This window comes from Canis lupus, chromosome 34, assembly GCF_048164855.1.
Source record: "Canis lupus baileyi chromosome 34, mCanLup2.hap1, whole genome shotgun sequence".
NCBI lineage: Eukaryota > Metazoa > Chordata > Mammalia > Carnivora > Canidae > Canis > Canis lupus.
In genome coordinates this window covers 16,895,579-16,918,288 of record NC_132871.1, presented here as the reverse complement: position 1 = coordinate 16,918,288, position 22,710 = coordinate 16,895,579, and the positions used below count along the sequence as shown (strand labels likewise).

General features: G+C 39.3%; 1 protein-coding gene across 1 annotated transcript in view; it reads right to left on the bottom strand.

The window, feature by feature from the left end:
• The window catches only part of LRP2 (LDL receptor related protein 2), a 196,265-nt gene that overhangs the window by 33,548 nt on the left and 140,007 nt on the right, over positions 1-22,710 (bottom strand). Inside the window, exons 47-61 of the mRNA XM_072811537.1 lie at positions 22,032-22,163; positions 20,472-20,673; positions 16,649-16,944; positions 15,079-15,595; positions 13,781-13,933; positions 13,089-13,259; positions 11,418-11,641; positions 9,119-9,296; positions 6,930-7,126; positions 6,001-6,246; positions 5,166-5,288; positions 4,052-4,171; positions 2,647-2,763; positions 1,796-1,912; positions 797-934 (exon numbers count right to left, since the gene is read on the bottom strand). Coding sequence (XP_072667638.1) covers positions 797-934; positions 1,796-1,912; positions 2,647-2,763; positions 4,052-4,171; positions 5,166-5,288; positions 6,001-6,246; positions 6,930-7,126; positions 9,119-9,296; positions 11,418-11,641; positions 13,089-13,259; positions 13,781-13,933; positions 15,079-15,595; positions 16,649-16,944; positions 20,472-20,673; positions 22,032-22,163 — 2,931 coding nt within the window. The remainder of the gene's footprint in view (positions 1-796; positions 935-1,795; positions 1,913-2,646; positions 2,764-4,051; positions 4,172-5,165; positions 5,289-6,000; positions 6,247-6,929; positions 7,127-9,118; positions 9,297-11,417; positions 11,642-13,088; positions 13,260-13,780; positions 13,934-15,078; positions 15,596-16,648; positions 16,945-20,471; positions 20,674-22,031; positions 22,164-22,710) is intronic.

Genomic DNA, 22,710 nt, shown 5'->3' with positions numbered 1-22,710 from the left:
ACCTAAAGGTAGAACCCAGGTCCCTTACTTGTTTGGTACCAGCGCACAGCCCTCTGTGCACATACCAGGAATTGCATGAACTCGACACACATGTGTGTTCTTCCACATGGAAAAGTTTGGCTGCTTGATTTTCCTTCTGCTTTTGCACCATACACAGGAGCAAAAGGAGAAACTTGTGATAAGGTCAATTGAGGGAAAAAAATCAGATCCAAGAGCTGATTCTTAGAAGTATTGTTAATAGAACTGTTGCAAGAATACTTTTCTGTGAAAGATGTGCAACATTATAAACCAGTGCTGGTCACTTTTCATTGTGGCTGTGTCTCTGCCTCCACTTTTCAATGTGGCTGTAGGCACAAACTCCTCCCAAAGAGGCAGCAACTTCCTAAGGACTTCTCTGAACATTACACAGGCTTAAGATATCTTTCAAGACCCGTCAAGCAAAGCAAAACATGGTTAGTTCCTACCAAGAAAAGAAGTGGCTAGAAAAATGTGGAGATACCACTGTGAAAATATAATGTACCCTAATTAATGTTATCTGTAGAGAAGGAAATACTGACACGGGATTTTTGTCAAATCCTTGGGCTAAAAAGGAACAGGGAGGAATGTTTACCTAACAGCCCATGTTCCAAATAGCAAACTGGGGAAGAAGACCAAGTAAAATCACACTGATGATGCTCATACATCCAGTATTCAGAAATTGTCCAACTGCCCGCCGGCATCACATGCTCCATACAAGAAATGTTGAGATTTCGCCAGATGACACCACTCCCATACCCGCCCTTTGTCTCCCTCTTACAGCACAGGTGAAGTTCTTCATCAGAACCGTCGCCACAGTCATCGTCACCATCACATTTCCAAGATGACCTGACACAAACGTGATTTTTACATTCGAACATAGTAGCTGAGCAATATGCACCATTGGGGAAGCGAGTGGCTGTTGGTGGAGAGAAAACATATTCAAATGATTAGAAAAAGCTACTTGTTCTGGAAAGTTAGCCTGCTATTTGTCCGTTAGCTCTTTCCATTCTAGCCTGCCCTTCCTTATTCAAGATGTACTGTTGCCTTACACTGTCTGAAATTATGATGAAATACTTCTTAACAACAGTTGTCCAATCCCAGTTTTCAAAGACATCAGTCATTCCATGGATAGTGCTGGACTTTCTCTTTTTAGGCAAGGGCACTCTTCAGCTGTGTCAGCACTGGCTTTACCCACCATCCATTTATATAATTTCTTCGAAAATAGGTTTTAAGATGTGGCAACCACATCATTAATAACATCCATCATAGATAATAACAGTTAATATTTATTTATTTATTTAGTGATTCATAAAGACTAAAATGTGAATGATCATATTGACCTTCATTTTTAAACTTTTTTTAATGCCATCACACAATTTGGAAAAATGTTAATGCTATAAACTCAGTATGTTCTAATACCCATTTCAAGTTCTTGATACCTCTTTATACATTGCTTGAATATACTTGTTTACCTGTGGGGTTTTTTTTCAATGAATGATTTGTATGATAGGCAATAATATGTAAGTATTTTTGTTAGCACAGATATTTAATATATTCTCTCCTTAAAATATTGAGAATGAAACGCACTTGAATGACTGAGGAACTCTCTGTGTGTGGCAACTCAGACCCAGGGGAACTGATAATTACCAATGAACACTACGTGGAAAATCCCTAGAGCCTTTTCATCTAAAAGGTGGTGGCTGATGGAGAGGTGGGGTCTAAAAGGCCATGTCCACATATTTCAAATAAACAGTACCATGGGTGCCTAGAAACTTACGACAGGTGGCTTCATCGGAGGCATCCAGACAGTCAGCAGTTCCATCACATTTCACTTGCTCAGACACACAGTGTCCACTCTGACACTGAAAATATCCAGGTTGGCAGGTCTTCATCTCTGAAGAGAAAAGACTGTCATTCCAGCAGACCTTCTCATTCTCAGGCCCATGAAATATAGTAAGTACTTCATCACATTTTTATCCACATCCTGTGACTGGCTTACCACAAATGCACAACTTGTGGTTAGCAAATGAGTAAAGTCCCCCCATTCAACACATGGAGATGGAAGTACTTATCTCTCCTCTATTAAATAATCTCCTCTATTAAATAATCTCTATTAAATATTAAAAGAAATAAGCTTTTTCTCAGAAATCTGGATTTCCAGACCGAACCCTTCATGAGTAAAGAGCTATAAAAATCACTTGGGGTTTATGATTTCTATTTTAATGCCCTGACCTCTACACCAGGGAGCCATGGTGATATATCCCTCAGGGCCACTTTCTGGGGAACAGTAGGAAAAATGAATGTTTTTGTTGTTGTTACTTATAAGAACACAGATTAAAGTATGCTCCTAGGAAATATTTAAGTTAAAATGAGATTTTTAAAAATCTCTTGCCATTTTCTTCTATTATTAATCAAGACGGCTATAAGTTAAGAATAAAGCATAGAAACTACAGAGCAGAGGGTACTGTGTCATGCTAAGGTTTATATATTACATAAATGACACAGAAATTGTTTTACTCTTTAAAAAAAAAACATATGAACTCTCACATGAAGTCCTTTCTCCCGTCAAATACGCTGACGCTAGTACTACACCCCACGCTAAGCCTCTAAAGGAGTTCTGACAGTTACCACAGTCCCGCTCATCTGAGTTGTCGCCGCAGTCATTGGTATGGTCACAGACCCATCGAGAGGGAATGCAGCTTTGATCATCACATCGAAACTCACTTTCTGAGCACTCCCGGGGGACTGCAAAGGAAAGCCACAAAGCCATCAGGGGGAACGAGGAATCAGACACAGAAGACAGACTCGTGAGTTGGCCTGAGTACCCTCAGGGTGCCATGCATCCTGTGTCCCAAGTCCTAACAATTTGCTTAGGTGGGCAGACCACCTGTCCTTCAAAACTAGATCTTCTACCTCAATTTTAAGAATGTAATGAATGGCCTTTATTACGAGTTTTGTCCAGAGGTGATTTAATCTTAATATGATTGCTGATTTCATGATAGACTAGATAACCTTCTATAGGATTAAACATGAACTTTCTCAAATCTAAAATTCCACTGGATCACACTTTTGTGTTGTGCCAATTGATATTTGCAGGTGTAATCATCATCCTGAGTCTCTCAATTGCATATGGAAAATGGCAATCACTTCTTACTTCCAAAAAGTGACTAAAGTTAGATTGTGTTCCATATTACAAGGCACCTGGCTGGCCCAGGTGGTACAGCATGAAACTCTTGATCTTGGGGTTGTGAGCTCAAGCTTCACAATGGGTGTGGAGCCTACTTAAAAGAAGAACGTATTCCATATTAGTCTATCAAAAATTGACATATATCAAAATCAATGACATATGCTCAGGGCAGGGTCTCATTAAAGTTGTTTTCAAAATACATCTAGTTATTCAGAACGGAGTATCCAGTTTGACATGATCCAAAACTTTGGTTTCCTTTCCTTGACCTCGCTGTCCAATTCCTTGTAGTCGGCACCTTCACCTTCACTGGGAGAGAGGAACTAAAACCTGACCTGTCATTTAACCACTAGCCCTCCTAAAATAGTCAGCTATTCCAGAGGGAGACGACAATCCTAAATACAAGATCTCTTTCCTCGGCTATTAATACCATTTTGGGGCAAGCACCTAAGAAGCAAGGTCTTTGGGTTAGCACCTTTCCCTCCTCAACTTCTCTTGGTACTAATTTTTTCTTTCTATTCTTTATCTTATTATATTTGTCCTCTATTACAAGTCACCTCAGATCCTTTTTAGAAAAAAAAAGTTAAATATAAACAAATGCGATAAACCAAACATATTCTTGGGTAAACACCCTTCTCCCAAAACTTCATTATAAGCATCGTAAAGGGAGATGCTTCTGTTTTAATCAAAGAAAAGATAGAAATGTGCCAGTCAGCAGAATGCAAGAGTGACCAGGTCCTTGTCATCCTACCCCTGGAGGATGAATGGCACAGACAACTGAATTTTGCACAAATAACAGACATCACAGGTCTGGTAACATGTTAAAGTGGTAGAACCCTGAACACTCACCACAGTTTTCTTCATCTGAGTGATCTCCACAGTCGTTGTGCCCATCACACCTCCAGCGAAGAGGGATGCAGCGGTGATTATTACAGCGAAATTCCCCTGAAGGTTTGCACGTCCTCTCCTCTACAAAGCACAGTCATTGCAAAGACTTCAGAAGCCAGAGGTCAAGAAATGCCAAGGTAGCACTGGCTTTCTCGTGAGACAATTTGAGAATTATGCTACCATATTCTCAAAGCTCCCAGAGAGAGGAATGTCAGGAGCATTTGCTGTCAATCTTCCTCTGTTGGATAACCTGAATCTATTCTAGTTAAACCTTAAACTGCTAGATTCATTCTTTTTTGTAGAAACTGCTCAAAAAATGAATTGACACCTGGCTTCTAATTTGCAACAGAGACCTGGAAAGGAAGATTAAGTGATGCCAACAGCAAATAGAACATTTCCATCCCGTTACCTTTAGCTAATTAAATTCAGTTTTACTAAATTCAGTGTTAAAATAATCCATTATCATCCTTACTCTCTTCCAACTAAACTTAACACATACACTCACAGACCTTCGGGTTTCAAGTTAAAATATATGGCTAATCCTGACAGATTCTATTAATTCATTTAGCCTTTTGTCCCTAAGTTATTTGTATGTTGCCAAAGTAACTTACAGCTTTCTAATAGATGATATAGACAAAGGGACATTCAGAATATGAAAATCTCCAAATACAAAAGATTCTGATTTTGAATTATTCTTTTGAGACATAGATATCAAATCTTTTCTCTGCCCCCTTCCATCAATTTCAATCTATAAAATTTGAGAATTTAAATTTGTCAAGTGGGAATAAGGATTCTACATTTAGGAGAAATTTATTGAGTTCCTAATACCTTAATAACATCTTCCTCAATGACAACATCCTTTGGGAGGGGATTTCATTTAGATGATATAAATTAAACTCCCCCAATAGTCCTCTAAATGCTACAAAAATGTAACACGTTACTAGAAAAATCAATAGTTGATGCTTTTTCAGAGGTCAGCAGAAGAAGGAGAACATGGGAAACACTCTCATCTCCTAGATGGCACCTGCACTTCTGTGTCCTTGCCCCTGCCCCACTCCCCTGCAGCCCTTCCTACCACAGCCTTGCTCATCACTGTTGTCCCTGCAGTCATCAAAACCATTGCACACAGACCACTGTGGGATACAGCGGTAGTTCGTCCTACAGCTGAATTCTGTATGGTTGTCACAGCGGTGGCTCACTGGAAAGAGAGGAAAAAGCAAAGTCAGAACTGAATTCTCAGTCCAAAAGACATCTTCCCTTTGTCGTATTAAGGACATGGTGCTCAAGAGTAACAATTATCACCAATTATCACCATGTTACCAACTGGATTGATTCTGGCAACATGGGTCTGTTTAAAGTCTGATCTATTTATCAAGAGCAGAGAATCTTAAAGTTTCCACCCTATTCAGTATTATGCATTTGTGTTACAGGATGACCATGGTCGGGGGTGGGGCAGGGGAGGAGGAGGACTGGACTGGAACCAAAAAATACCTGGGTGTCAGCTCTACCTCTAAATAGAAATGTGACCAACTACTTAATGTAAGCCTTGGTTTTTTTTAATCTGGAAAATGGGAATTGGTAGCATGGGTAGTAGGGACTGCCCAGTGATTCCCTGAGGCTCAAATGAGAAAGTGTGAGCCATACAAAATACAAGTTCTTATTATCATGTATTTTTGAGAATTGGATATCCAGGGTATTGCGAGGAGGAATCAGCTCCTTTTGAAACAGGGTTGGGTCGAATCTGCAAACCTACACAGCTATTTCTTTGTTTTGTAGTGCCAGACTTAGCAGGGAGAGCCGAGAGGCAGTATGCCATGGGGCTGAAGCAGGGGCTTCCATGTCCTCTCTCAACCCACACAAGTTCTCCCTGTTGCCTTCTGCTCCTGCACGTCCCTCCCATAGGAACTTACTGCATTCGGGCATGGGCTCATCCGAGTAGTCTCCACAGTCATTGTCCACATCACACTTCCAGTCCTGAGGGATGCAGTGGTTATTGGCACACTTAAAATAGCCCGGCTGGCAGATCCTGCTGGCACAGTTGTAAACATCTTCGTCTGAGTTATCACCACAATCGTTCTCCGAGTCACACCGCCAGGCTTCAGGGATGCAACGTTTGTTGGCACACTGCCATTCATTGGACTCGCAGCGGTGATGCTCTGCAAATAGGGGCATTTGGTTGCAAGGTGTTAGGGACAGAAGCTCCTAACACACTCTGATGGATCTTGGAGAGCCTGATCATAATTCCCTTTTAGAGGACTTATGTCCTACTGCACTTATTATCAACCAGTACAACTACATGGTCAGTTATTCTTTTTGACTATTATTGTCTCCTAAATTCTTAAATATCTTTTTCTTGCAGGCAGAATTGGGAGTTAAAGACTGACTCACTGATGGCTTAGTAAATTCACCTTCTCCTGTCCCTATTCTCCCAATGGACAATGTTTTTCAAACTTTGTGTTTGTTGTTAATAATGTGTTGTTTTTGAGTTTAGAGGGTTTTTTCTTGGCTTTTTAAAAATGAAAACACAAATAAATATCACCATGAGAATTCTTAAAATGAGAGTAGGAAGCCCTCATTTAGCCCTCGAAGAGGGCTATGTGTAGCACGTGGTAAAGAATCACCAACACAGACAACATACCTTCTACCTCAACCATTTGACTCATAGAGACCTTAGTATATCTTAAGAATTTTATAAAAATAGGACGGACTATTCACTGTTCTCCTAGGACTTTGGACAAGTTTAAGGGTTATGACATGCAGAAAATCTCCTCAGATTCACACTTGTATACAATCTACTACGGAAGTGGGCAAAAGAAGGTATTAAAGCAATTCAACACACCACAAAGAATCTGGTCTTCATCAGACCCATCAGGGCAATCTTGGTGAGCATTGCACAGGAAGTGTGAGCTGGTGCAGTTGCCATCCTTGCATTGGAATTGGCCTAATCGGCAGTAGCGCTGTGGGCAAAGAACTGGTTCATCAGAGCCATCCGAGCAGTCTCTCTGTCCATCACATTTCCACCAAATAGGAATACACCTGCACACAGAAAATACAGCACTTCTCTTAGCAAAGCACTAGGTGGTAGAGGCTACCTGGAAAGAAGATGTCAAAACTGAATTCCAAGTAATAATAGGCCTAAGTTCCTTTAATGCAGCATATTTTCAGAGAAAACATAACTAGACGAGATGGAACACATTTGTTAAGACTCAAATACATGCTGAAAAAATGCTTTGATCTAATGATTAAATTCCTGCCACAGAAAACAGTGGGAGTGTGTGTTTAGGGCTATGGTTCTGGTAGCAAGAACTGGTTGGGAATATCTGTTGGGGTGACATAACAGACATATGGGTATTGGTTGCAAAGGCAGAGGGCACTTACATTTATTGGCAGCCTAGGTCAAGATAGATATATGCTAGATTCTTCATTGGAGATATTTTATTTAATCATCAAAATAATCTGCCATTGAATCTTAAATGCTATGATTTGTATTAATGTCTCCCCCTGACTTCACTTTCTGACTCACTCCCCCTAGACATCAATGGCCTATGACCATTGCTAGGGAAATCATCTGTGGCCATGTTTTGTAACAGATACAAATAATCAAAAATGGATTTAAATGTGTAATTCCTGGATCCTCTGGCAGAGTTAATTAAGAAGGTAGGTCACCATATGACTGGGAAGGACAAAGAAATTCAACCTTTTTTTTCCTTTTTATTTTTTTTTAATTTTTAATTTAAATTCTAGTTAATTAACATATAGCGTACTATTGGTTTCAGGAGTAGAATTTAGTGATTCATCACTTACATATAACAGACCATGCTCAACACAAGAGCCCTCTTTAATCCCCATCACCCATTAAGCCCATCCCCCACCTCCCACCCCTCCAGCAACCCTCAGTTTGTTCTCTACAGTAAAGAGTCTGTTATGTTTTGTTTCCCTCTCTTTTTTCTCTTCCTATATGTTCATCTGTTTTGCTTTCTTAAATTCCTCATATGAGTGAAATCATACGGTATTTGTCTTTCTCTGACTTATTTTGCTTAGCATGATACCCTCTAGATCCTGCCACATAGTTGCCAATGGCAAAATTTTCATTCTTTTTGATGGCTGAGTAATATTACATTATATATATCAACAATAGCCAGATTAGTGAAAGAGCTCAAATGTCCATTGACTGATGAATAAAGAAAATGTAGCATATATATATGAGCCCCTATTGTTGATAATGCTGCTATAAACATCAGGGTGCATGTGTCCCTTCAAATCAGTATTTTTGTATCTTTTGGGTAAATACCTAGTAGTGTAATTTCTGGGTCAGAAGGTAGTTCTAATTTTAACTTTCTGAAGAACCTCCACACAGTTTTCCACAGTGGCTGCACCAGTTAGCATTCTCACCAACAGTGCAAGAGGATTCCCCTTTCTCTGCATCCTCACCAACATCTGTTATTTCCTGTTGTTGTTAATTTTAGCCATTCTTGACAGGTGTGAGGTGGTATGTCATCATGGCTTTGGTTTGTATTTCCCTGATGATGAGTGATGTTAGGCATCTTTTCATATGTCTATTAGCCATTTGGACGTCTTTATAAAAATGTCTATAAATGTCTTCTGCCCATTTTTTAACTGGATTACTTGTTTTTTGGATATTCAGTTTTATAAATTCTTTATAGATTTTGGATACTGTCCCTTTTTCAGAGAAATTCTACCACTATTGAGGGTTATTTTTCAGTGTACATATATACAGCCTTGGTCCTGACACCTAGGACAATTTATTAGAAACAGAAACACATAGTTTCTAGTTTCTTCTCTACAGAGATAGATAGTTGCATACATTGGTTAATAAATTGTTTCTGTTCATGGAAGAAATTATTTGAGATTGTAGACTGAGAGTCGTGGTGCGCTCCAAATGGACCACATTAATTCCCCAAAATATTAATTTATTAGGAAATTCCCATCCCCTGGACCCTCAAAGTTCAATGTGTGTCTGTCCAAGGGGGTAGAAAGACAGAAGGGTGAGGGAAGAGAGAGCCTTACTTTTCACTGTTGGCACACAGGAATTGGGTGCTGGAGCACCTGGGCAGGCAGATGTTCATGTCACCCATACGGAGGGTATGGAAGTCATCTGGACACTCACAGGTGAATCCATTTCCTCCTGCTTTGATGAGGCAGAGGTGCGAACAGCCACCATTGTTGGTACCACAGGGGTTGTTCACTAGGAAAAGGAAAATACACATTCACTTAGAATACCAAGCACAGGTGAACTCATTGCTCACCTCATTAAATTAGTCACCTCTCAGTAAGAAAAATCAGGGATGCCTGGGTGGTTCAGTGGTTGAGTGCCTGTCTTCAGCTCAGGATATGATCCCAGAGTCCTGGGATCAAGTCCCGCATCAGGCTCCCCCAGGGGAGCCTGCTTCCCTCTCTACCTATGTCTCTGCCTCTTTCTGTGTCTCTCATGAATGAATAAATACAATCTTAAAAAAATCTATCCAAGTTTAATGCTTTTCACAAAAATTCATAAATAGGACAGATGCTAGAACTGTATAAGCAATGCTGTGCTTTGAGAAAACTGATCTATGTGCTACCAGAAGTGAGGTATACCCACTGGTGTTTTGGGCTAGAAAAGGTGTGTTTCTCAAAGTCTTTGGAGGGCAGGTCGGAAACTTATTTTACATTCATGTGCCCAGAACCAGTTTTAATTTCTAGAAGATTCTGTATTCTTTCATTCTAATAAGTATGGACAAGAATAAGATGGACACGTAAACTATGTGGTATCTTTACTAATTTTCTCTGTCACCATTTGGAGGTGAAGATTAATTTGAACTTTTATATATAGATACATATATTTATGTGTGTCTGTATATATATATATATATATATATATCTCTGTGTGTGTGTATTTTTTTAAATTAAGCAAACACTACACCCAACATGGGGCTCAAACTCACGATCCCAAGATCCAAGAGTCACATGCTTTACCAACTGAACCAACCAGGTGCCCCTAACTGGAAATTTTGCTAAAATAATATCACAAATATTAGCTTTCTAGAGGGAAAAAAAACCCTGAATGTCTTTCTTCTGCTAATTCTCATTTTTCTTACTTCCAAGTTTATCATGTTTTTAACAAAACACAACAAAGCAGACCCACAAAATCCATTCTATCCCCAAAGTAAATTCCAGACCTTTGCTAGATTATGTATAAATCATGAAATGGCTTTAACTACATGAAGAGTATAAGTTCACATAAGGAAAAAAACATATTATGAGACATTGTGTTGCTCTTAACATTATTACCTTCCAGATGACAAGTATAACGTATGTTTAACACGCAAAATGTCATATGCAAAGACATTTAACGTGATGTTTTATAATTATTGTAATTTTCTTTTAAACATTTCTTTAAAGCAGTCATTTTAACAGATTGATCTTGGTATTAAGGAATGATTATTAATCTCTTAAGTGTTATAATTTATTGTGGTTACATAGGAAATGTCCTGATTTTCAAAGGTGCTTTCTTAAATATTCAGCGGTGAAATGTCACAGTATTTTTAACCCACTTTATTTTTTTAAAATTCAATTTAATTAACATAGTATATTATTAGTTTCAGAGGTAGAATTTAGTGCTTCATCAGTCATATATAACATCCAGTGCTCATTACATCATGTGCCCTCTTTAATGCCCATCATCCAGTTACCCAATGTTTACAGCAGTAAAGTCCACAATAGCCAAATTATGGAAAGAGCCCAGATGTGCATTGACAGACGAATGGATAAAAAAGCCATCAAGAAGAATGAAACTTTACCATTTGTAATGATGTGGATGGAACTAAAGGGTATTATGCTAAGCGAAACAAGTCAGAGAAAGACATATACCATATGATTTCACTCACATGTGGAATTTAAGAAACATGAAGATAGGGGAAGGGAAGGGAAAATAAAATAAGATGAAAACAGAAAGGGAGGCAAACCACAAGAGACTCTTAACTATAGGAATAAACTGAGGGTCGCTGGAGGGGGATGGGGTAACTGGGTGATGGGCACTTGATGTTATGAGCACTGGGTGTTAAATGCAACTGATGAATAACTAAATTCTACCCCTGAGACTAATAATATACTATATGTTAACTAAATTGAATTCAAATTTTAAAAACAAAGAATAAACCAGGTGTTAAAGGGGGAAAAAGTTATTAGCAGGTTTTCCCATGTTTTGTAGAAAACATTAACAAGTAACAATCATTCTCTTTATAAACCATGGAGTTTATACTTAAAGAAATAAGAATGGCATGCAGAGAACCTAAATCAATTGGGCTAAACTTCTAACTCACATACTCACCAAATGGCTGCCTGTATGGATGATACACATGGATGTCAAATGGTTTATGTGTTGTGTTCACCAGTATAATCCTATCTGATCCATCATATTTGTTTCCCTTTTCAACTGTCCTTGTATTCCAATCTGTCCAATAAATAGTGTCTTCAAAAATGGTAATAGCAAAGGGGTGAGGCAGTGTTCTGTCGTATACCGTGTGCCGATGGCGGCCCTCCAAATCAGAGTACCTGGGATAGAAGGAAGAGTCACTCAATCAAGCTAACTCCTTTCTTCCAATGACTTTAAGGATAGATGAACGGACAAATCAATTTATAAAATTCTACCCTCTAGAGGTAACTGAAGTCAGATCTCCCCCAAACTCCTAGACTCTAATTAAAACAAACACTAAATTTAAAACGTATTTTAACTGAACCATAGTAGCAAAAATTGAAAAAGTCATGCTTAAAAAATAGGAATGGCCACAGGAGTTCAACAATACCTAATTCCTAACCATGACTGCTTTCCTACAGATACAGCTGGTTCAGCTCTTTATAGGCTTATAGCCTCTCACATTAATGTTCTCCATTCCATATCCTTGGGACACCATTTTTGTTTCCTAAGTCATTGCAAAAATCAGAGAATAGCAATATAAAGCTGGAATTTTGCCTCTTCATGAACATTTCTGAGGATAAGCTATTCTTAGGAAATACCTAGATTCTCAGTGTCACCTACTGATATGGTATAGGCCTTCAGGCTTCCCTCTGCTTAACCTGGCAGCACATTTACTATGAACCATGTCCTAGGCACTACTGATGAATACTTTTCCAGACAAATAAAATTCCAGGGGAGGTTTTGTGATTTCAAGATATCACAGAACATCCACAGCCAGATTTCCAGTCCTTCCGGTTCCAATGTCTTGCTCACTCATAACTATGAGTCTATGGCAAAATACTAATATTTTAATATTTTACAATTTTAGAGTAGATCCTAAAACTCAAACAGGAGGCAGAGTGAGTTAGCAGCTACGAAATTTGATGTTAGCCATACAATATTAAAAATACTCTCCAAAATATGACTTATAACTTATAGAAGCCATAGGAAAACTTCAAGACCTTTTTGGCCAATGTTATAGGTCAATTATATCTCAATTTTAAAAATAAAAGTTTTGGGGATCCCTGGGTGGCTCAGTGGTTGAGCATCTGCCTTCGGCTCAGAGCATGATCCCGGGGGTCCTGGGATCGAGTCCCACATCAGGCTCCCTGGAGGGAGCCTGCTTCTCCCTCTGCTTATGTCTCTGCCTTTCTTTCTGTGTCTCTCATGAATAAATAAATAAAATCTTTAAAATAAATAAATAATAAAAACAAAAAGGTTTTAAAAGGGATAAGGAAATTAAGATATCTATATAAGGAGATAGATTACTATCTCTATTTTCTAGATGGAGAAAAAAAAAAAAAGTGAAAGCACCAGGACAAAAGCCTGATATATCTGGCTTCAGTTTTCATACTCTTTCTACTCTACCATAACCACAAAGTTCAGTGGATTGCTTATAGGCAGTTGTAGTTAGAAATGACTTCAGAGTGACTTCTCACACACAGGCCAGTTAGAAGCTACCTGGGAATAACACGCAACAACACAAGGCCTGGTGTTTAGGATAAACAGTTGCCCAGTTTACTTTATCCTGTTTTATGTACGTACTCAATGTAACCCAGGTGGGCATCTGCCCAGTAGAGTAGATCATTGGTGTAATCAATGGTGATGCCATTGGGCCACTCAATCTTGGTAGAGATAATCACAGACTTATTTGTTCCATCCATGCCTATTCTTCCAATGTATGCTTGGTAAGCCCAGTCTGCCCAGTAGACATACCTATTGGAAGCAACACAAAGGGTCAGTCCCTGAAGCCAAAAGAAGTCAGTAGCCAAAAGACATAGCTCTTCTCCAATTAGAGAAATAGAGTCTACAGAGTCTCTTAGAAAGGAAAGAAAACTAACAGAAAATAATCTAAAAAGGGATGACATATAGGAAATGCTCAAGAATGAACATGATTAACTGGGGAGTTCAGTGAATTTGACATGGAGAGTCCAGTATAGGTGGGGTGTTTTGTTGTTTTTTTTTTCTTAACCACAATTTTCTCTGCATGCAGCCAAAATAGGTGACTTGAAAAGTGAAATGGTATGTCATGGCAAAGAAAACAGAACAGCTGATGAATGTCATTTAAGTACGCCATGCTTCTATTCATTATAACTAAACCATTTACCAGTTAGGAAAAGCAGAAGACAAATCCCAGCAAGATATTGGCCTTGAGATAACTATGTGAACAGCCTTTTTGGTGACAGAGGCAGAATATGGGCATGAGAGAAGAGCCCAAGATTACAGGGAGACAATACCCATATCGAGGGTGAAGGGCAATTCCTCTGGGATGATCAAAGCAGAAAGTATTGTTGACATCCACACAGTGCTCAGCCAACTTGCGGCGGTATCGACCATCAAGGTCAGAGACAGAGAGGCAATGCAGGTAGGCATCCAACCAATAGAGCTTTCTGAAATGGAGAGCCACGAGTTACCGATACAGACATTATGCTTATGAAACAGCGACCGAATTTCCTATCCAAGCTACAGTGGAATCACAAAGACAGCTATTAGAAGGCACTTTGCCCCAAGAAATGAGGGGCAAGGGGAAACAGGAAATTGTCCTTCCTGTAATGAGGCAACAGAAGATTCAAGAGCGAGCTATAATTCCCACACCTCGCAGAGATTCTGGTTTTACTTTCTTAATGCAGTATAAGCTTCCCTCCCGGGCAATGGAAAGGCTTAGAGGAACAGGGATGCAGAAGGGAGAGCAATTAGTGTCATGAACTACAGTTTAAATGGTAGAGCCAAGGAAACAGACTTGTCTGAGGGAATTATTGAGAAAAGGAACTCTGAATTGTGACAACCTTAAGATACAGAGAAAACCTTACCCCTCCCTGACCCTGTCTGACTTGACTGGCAACATGAGTTGCTTCTTCTGTGCCATCTTACTTAATCAAACTTAAGAACCTTTAGAAACTTATTAGAATCTTTTGGAAACTTCTACCTTAAGGATATTTCAGTTCTAAATCTACTGCTATTCAATAAAATCTGTCCATTTTCCATAAGGCAGGAATTCTTAATCTGTGGTCCTTAATCTTTCATCACGGTAGGTGAGGCTTTGGGAGAATCTATGAACCCTCTAAAACTGATGAAAAATTGTGTGAGTGTAAACATTCTACATGCTTTTATCCAGCATGGGGTTCATGGCTTTCAGCAGAGTCCCAAAGCAAAGGATTCAACGCCCCTAGAATGAGTGTCATTTAAGATCTGTTAGTCAATTCCACCTAGAAGGAGAGTGATTTCCCTTCTAGAAGGCCTGGGGAGCCCTACTCCAACCAAGCTGGATGTCAGACTATTACAGTGTTGGCACAGCAACATCCTGTTAACGAGGATGAGAGAATGAGTGAGTATGCATAAATCTACAAGCCTTGCCCGTTAATTCACTTGGGTAAATCCTGATGAATGAGACAGTCACAAGCCTGGATTCAAATCTCTATTAAGGTGAAAAAAGGTTATAGTATTTTTTAAAAATCATATTTAAAAAATAGTTTTTAAAATATTTAAAATTTTTAATAATTTTTAGCTTTTAGAAAGCTCCTCTGTGTTTTCTTACCTGGCAACCCAATCTACAGCCAAACTTTCTGCTGCTGGTAGTTTGTGGTTAATGACTGTCTCCCTGTTTGTCTTATTCAGAAACATTCTCTCAATGACTTTATTCTCTGCATCAATCCAATACAATCTCTTTTCTACTCGGTCAAAATCCAGAGCCACAGCATTGCCCAGTCCTTGTAAAATGAGGGAGTAATAATGGCCATCTGTAGTTAGATTCCTCAAATAATAACGGTTGCTAAAAATGAGATAGGGTTCGATGTTACTGTTCTGCCGGCAGCTCTTTCCATCTGGTTCTCGGATGTAGCCTGGGGCACACTTACAGATGTAGGAGCCCATTACATTTTCACACATCTGACTACAGACAAAGGGCGTCTCCTTGCATTCATCAATATCATCACAACTCCGTTTGTCAGACATAAGCTTGTAACCAGGACGACAAGAACAATAAAAACTGGTGAGGGTGTCTGTGCAGTTTTGGTCACAGCTGCTGAGCAAAGGGTCATTGCACTCATTAACACCTGTAAGTAAGTAAAAGACAGGTATTAGAGAAGCTAAAACGTTGTACAACAGACCCACCACAATGGTCCAAAGATCAACCTTCTCACTGGACAGCCTAATTCTTGATCAATCATGTTAAAAGAGGACAGACAATAAGGGTTTTCTGAAGGCCAGAGATATTCAATAGTCACTATTTTTCAATATCCTCCTCAACTTAATCCTTCACCAGTGGTTTCAACAACTAATATAATAAACAAACCTATGTTTGACTTCTAATCCCATACCTGCCAATCTCCTTGTAACCAATAAGTAAAATGACAGAGGAGAGGAGAAAGAAGAGCAAAAGAAAAGAGCCTGGTCAGTGGTGTGCTGATAAAATAGTTCTTGGGGGTGGGGGGAGGATGCTGTGATTCATAGCATCCTCCATTTCAGTGGTGTGACTCTCATACCATGGCCAATTTCAGGACCAGGGTGACATCACCAGACATGGAGCTGGGAAGAGATGCATACATTTGGCTCTCTCAATATAGGATGAGCCTCCCAGCAGTCCACCAGGTGTAATTCTGCTTGGTCCTGTGACACATGGCCAAGCTCACCCAGAAACTGCCTCCACAAGGAAGAGAACATGCTCCTATTAATTCTATATTTTATAAATGCTCAACTGGTTTACCCATGGAGGTCGGAATAAGAGGGAGTTTAAAACTCTCCTCTTCAATCACCTAAGGATGAAAACGAACAAAGGAATCCTAGCAGAGGGACAGCTCAGACAACAAGTCATTTTAAGGGCTCAAAGGGTTTGTCCTGTTTAACAATGGTGTTAGCTACAAATAGTATGAATTTGCTCATCTTCTATTCTCTGTAATGACTGCCTACGTGATGAATTTGCCTAAAAATGTTTATGTACTAACCTTATATACCAAGAAATGCTTACCTTTTGATAGACAAGCTATAGGAATTTTCTGGTAGTAATCTATTTAGAGGACAGACTAGAAAGTCCCAGTGGGTCATAAAGGGTTGAAAATCCACATGAAGTCTCACTGTTTTCCTTTTCCCAAATTTTCTGTTATACTCACCACATCCTTTCTCATCACTGTTGTCTGAACAGTCATCTAGGTGGTTGCAGACTTTTGCCATATCAATGCAGTTCCCATTGTCACACTTGAACTGATGAGGGGGGCATGTGGTTTCTGGAGTGTGGCATAGGTGCTCCAGCTCATCAGACCCATCTCTACAGTCATTTTCCCCATCACAGACATCCTGCTTATAAATGCACAGCCCATTCTGACAGGTAAACTGGTTCTCACTGCAGGTGGAGTAGGAGCAGTTCCTCTCATCACTGTAGTCCCCACAGTCATTGCGCCGGTCACACCTGTATAATGAGACCCAGTACCACTCTTGGAAAGGTTGACAAGCCTCAACTATCACCCATTTGAGCCTTTGCTACTTCCCCTGTCTACCTGAATGTCAGGCCAGCTATTTCAGTAACAAGATCACCCATGTCCTTAGTTCCCTCTCTCCCAGAATCTTTATTTACCTCACCAATCTCCAGCTATAGAAGAATCTAATATTAACATTCCATATGATTTCCCCAGGTACTGGTTGATACCATTAGAAAAAATAACTGCATTCATTTTTAAGCAACTGAAAAATTAATTAAACACAAATTTATAGTTTTGGTGTTTGTTCGAACTATTCATCAGACAATGTGATGACTTATGGGCACAGGCAATATCCTGGGCAGCCATATGATAGACGCGCCCATACCCAAGTGAACATATATCATACATAAGATCATTATGTGTCCTCCACGAACACCTATCTTCCAATTGGAGTAATGTTTGCATTGCCCTGTTCCTTCCATCTTTAATCATAATACCCTGCCACCTAAATGAGATTCAAGTAGTCATAGTGTTGGGAAAGAGGGAAAACTAGTAGAATAGCATGGGCTGTTGGCAAAGGAACAAGACATTTCCTAGTCCTATTTGGGGACCTAACATTCCCAGGCATCACAAGGACAATATAACTCCCTGAAATTCTATAAGCCAGGCTGGTGCTGGTCTTTCTTCTCCACATTATTCCAAAATCCCCTGAAAGTCATGATTACTCAAGGGGTCCTGTTGACAGTAACAAAACATAAGCATATAGGAATCATGGAATTCATAATAAAGGAATTAATAAGTATGAAGGAATCCTGGATAAGGATTCACAAAGCTAATGTTTGACAATTCATGAAAGGATTTACTATGGAGGGCACAGGTGCTGGAGGCACAGCAGTAAAAGATGTTAAGATACCAAAGCTGAATATGGTCAGGTCACTAATCAGCAATGCCATCCACAAACCTAGGGTGCTGGCAAAGTGATTTATAACAAAATGTGTGCATGTAACTGGAAAGAAAGTTGTGATCAGAGCAAGCTGGTTCAGCCCCATTTGGTCTTCTGGGAGCTATTAAACTCATTTCCAAATGATTTGAAACACCAATGCTTTCTTTCCTCTAGATCCAACTCAAAAGGAAAAAAAAAAAAGTCAGTTAGAAAAGCAAATCAGAAGATATCTGGACATAATTGAATGTCAATATTCCAGCAAGCTGCTCAAAACTCAGTCTTATCCAGGTTCTTCAGCTGCATCAGTAATGAGCCAAGAGGAAAAAAGTCAATAGGAAAAATGATCCCCTGTACCACCATACCAAATGGGGGAACATGCAAAAGCAATTCAGAAAGCTCAGTCAAAACAAAACAAAACAAAACCAGAGTGAGAGAAAGGGGTGGGGGGGGAGGAAGGAAGGGAGGAAAGAAGGAACAAAGAAAGGAAAAGATGAAATCAATAAGTCTGGTAGGACAGGGGTAAGTCACAAGTAATCACAAGATCACAAGTAATCACAAGATCACAAGTAATCGCAAGATCACAGTAATAATGGAATCATGAAAAAGGAGCTCAGAAAGTTCAGGAAGGAAGTAGAGGTAACCTAGAATCTGATAAAAATTAAGACCAGATACATATCTCTTCTGTAGATACCAAGGCTGGGTCTCCAGAAAATATCTCAGACTGATGGTACTAAATATTTACAGAATTTAGAAGAACATATAGCAGTACAGCATAATAAAACTCTTTAGCAAGTCGGGAGAAAATACAGATAAGGATTTATTCACTTTCATTACAAAAAATTAAAATCTACAGAACACATCCACATCAGTTAAATATGGACAAAAAATAGTGAAATATGATTTCACTACAAAAGAAGACAGCTCTGTCTTCTGAGTGTCTTCGGGGTCAATACAACCACCGCTCAGCAGTGTCTACTTGGGCTTCATCATTACCATTTTTTGGTCATAATGCCAAGCCCCTGTGCCTTTTGCAGCACTCACAGGACATGACTTGACCTTCTCTGGCCTCCTTAGGACTACCCTCACGAATACACAGCTCTGCACCACACTGGATTTCAAGGCCTGTTGAGGGACTGCCTGCCCCTAAGCCCATGGTTCCAGAAGCTCAGCTGCTCCGACCTTGTGCCAGCTTTTTATGTTTTCCATCTCCTTTCTTAGCAGGTGATGAGCTGACAGTTCTTGTTGCTGACGGCATGCGTGTATGTCCTTTCACCGTCATAGGCACGTGCAATATCTTTCCTTCACTCCAGTTCTATGTGTCCAAATGCCTAATATATATTGTCACCCCAGGAAATCCCACTACATCAAACTCACTATCTACCTGGAGCAAACTCCCTCCTGGGCTCTTCTACTTTTCTTAATGTTCTTACTATTCCCCTAGTCCATCAGGGTTACACATCATTTTTCTTCTCAATTTCCCTATACATCCAAAAATTTGCCAAGTGGGGATAGTGAGAAGGCAGGGCACCAAAGAAAAAGTATAAATCTTTGTAATGGCCCATTTAGAGAAGGTGATAAGAAATCAAGCAACAGGATATTATAGGAGAGGTCCACAAAACTGGCAGGCAGTGCGCTGAAACTATTTTGACCTGTAGTACTCTAAGAATTTTACATTTTGTTTCCAGCATTTAAAATCAGAGTATTTAGGGGCACCTGGATGGCTCAGTCAGTTAACCATTCCACTCTTGATTTCGATCCAGGTCATAACCTCAAAGTCATGAGATCCAGCCTCATATCAGGCTTCCTGCTAAGCATGGAACCTGCTTAAGATTCTTTCTCTCTGCCCATTTCTACACCCTCCCCCACCCTTTCCCCCTCCCCCTCTGCCCCTCCTCCATCTCCCTCAAAAAATAAATAAGTAAAATCAGAGTATTTAATATGAAAATCCAGATTTCCCTTTCTCTCAAAATAGAACAGCACTTCTGTGCAATGCTAAACAGCATTTGTATCTCTTAGCTGGAACGTGCAATCTCAGCTCACCTCACCTGCCTCTTCCCATTGTTTCATTGCCTCTAAGCCTAAGTGCCAAGCTCCATATGATCATGCTTGTACTGTTAGTTTCCTTATAGCAAAGGGAAAAATAAAATATTTCTTGTATCCATGCCTCTACTCCCATGCCTCTACACCAAGTGGAAAACCAAGAGTGTCACCTGCTTCAAGAAAGAATTTTCTTATATCAAGCCCACTTCATTCACCGGCCTGGCCCTCTGGACAAGTTACATTATGCCTTTCATGAACCGTAAGCCCTTTTACCATCATGAGCCCCTTCCTCCATGAACATATTAAAAATTGTATTTAATGGTCACATTGGTATAAAGGCAAATATATTAATATTATGTATTAAAATACTCTCGTTGATCTAAACGTTCTCTTTTTTCTTTTGATTTTAAATTAAATCCAAACATTTTCATAGGCCACTAAAAGTACATTACGGCCATGATGCCTAATGGATAAATTAGCCCTGCCCCTGTGGACATTTGAGGTTACTGGGAAATTTTCTAAGCCCCAATTCACCTGTATGAGTGTGGGACACACAATCCATTACTACAGGTGAAATCATTTCCAGAGCAAGATCTCCTTGTGCAATTCTGATGCTCATCATAGCCATCGGTACAATCCGCATCGCCATCACAGACCCAGGATTTAGGAATGCACTTCCTGGATGGAGGCACATTGTTTGCACAGAGAAACTCAGAACTTGAGCAGTTGTGACTCTCTGAAACCAAAGCACACAAGAAAAAGAAACCACATGAAGATTCATGGTAGTAGTCAAATCCATTCTGAACCATTTTGCTTGCTTTATATTATTTAGTAGTCTGAGGGATGAGGCGAAATTAGAGTAAAACAGGTAGACAAGTCACATTACTATCCTAATAACAGATTATAATAAAAATACCTTTAAATTCCATTTTAACTGCTCTGGACCTTGAATTTTTTTTTCAGAAGTAAGAAATAAACATAATAAAACATCTCATTTAGTTTTCCATAAAATTAATGTAAAATCCTATTTTTCCCTTACAGCTTCAGAAAACTATTCCCATTTGTTATTTGTATAACCAAAAATGACTTATACTTAGTAAAAAAATTTTTGGTTAACAAAGTGTAATCACAAAAACACAAAGTGAGATAGGTATTTTTATGCCAGTTCTACAGATGAAAATTGGAGCTCAAACTAGATGGCTCCAAGTCATAAAACTTTCTAAAGACCTAGGGCTTCAAATATGGTCTTTTTTCTCCAAATTAAGGGTTTTTCCACTACATTACAGTTACCTCCCAAGTAGAATGACGGTATATAGGAGGATAGGAGGAGAATATGTCAATAAGAGTCGTCAGAAACCATGACACTGTTCAGAAAAGGATGAGATGCTAAAATGTAATTTAAAAACCTGGCATTTTATCCAATCTCATTGTGGATGAATGGGAGACATAAGAGGGGGAGGTGGGAAAAGTACATGCTAGTCTATGTTTGTGCAGCTGCCAACTACCCATTTCAATGGATAGAGTACATATAGACAGCCACCAGTCAATGACATATGGGGTTACAATGAAATGCAAACATCAGGGAGCCACTGTACAATGGCTATACAATGGAAAGACACTCTTCTAAGACATCGTAGCTGAGTTCCATGCACTGTTGGTAATGGAAAATGGTGTTTCATGGTCCGTTCCACAAACCACTCAAAAGGAATAATGCTCCTTCCACCCACTCCTTGAAATAACCACAGCAAGGTAATAGATGAAACTGGAGGCACAGTTAATTGCTATACTGTTTAAAGCTGCTAATAAGATTGGCCAATTGAGTTCTCTTTACCTGCTCCAGAAGTATGGGACATTATTTCTGTTAGCTACATGTAAGAGAAAGATAATCAACATTAAAATCATGTTTTTAACATTTTAAAGCATCTAAGTGGATGCTATCAAACAACTTCAGAGTGTAAAAATAAGGGTAACATTTTATCAGCATGCAATCAATTAAAGAGGCATCTGACTGTCATACTCTCCAATGACACAAAAATAAATCTCCCAATTCCAGTTTCCCTTGCATCTCTGCAGAGGAATGAAGGTTTCACTTACCACAGTGGTGTCTTTCATCTTCATCACTCATGTCCCCACAGTCATTATCCCCATCACAGATCCATTCCTCTCGAATGCACCTCCCACTGTCACACTTGAACTCACTACTTAAGCATGTTGCTTCAAGGTACTCTGAGGAAAGATAAAAAAAACACTGTCAGGGAAAAAAGTGGTTTGCAGTCTTAGAAGAAGCCTGCTATCACATGGGCTGTCTAAAAAACCTGACAGAGCATTATCTAGCTATGTACAGCTATGTAGGCCCTCTAAGGAGCCTGGTACCAGTGACCAGTACTCTAAGACTGAAGTAGTCAAATGAGGGTGCAAAGCCTCATTATTTTTTGTTACTAGGATGTGATTTGATATTTCCTTACAGGTATGATAGAGATATAATAGTCTTTTCCCAAGAGACTATAAATTACTATTTCACACATTTCATTTTTAAGTCTACTTTTCATCCCAAAACATTTTGTTTGATCCCAACCATCCTCCCAGCATGCCTGATCCCCATCTTCCGGTGTGCACTCTCTCTTTTTATTTTTTATTATGTATTATTTTATTTATTTATTTATTTATTTATTTATTTATTTATTTATTTATTTATTTTGCTTTTCTCCATAGCACTTGCTACCTTTCAACATGCTATACAATTTACCTGTTTTGTTGCTTGGGTCCCTTCACT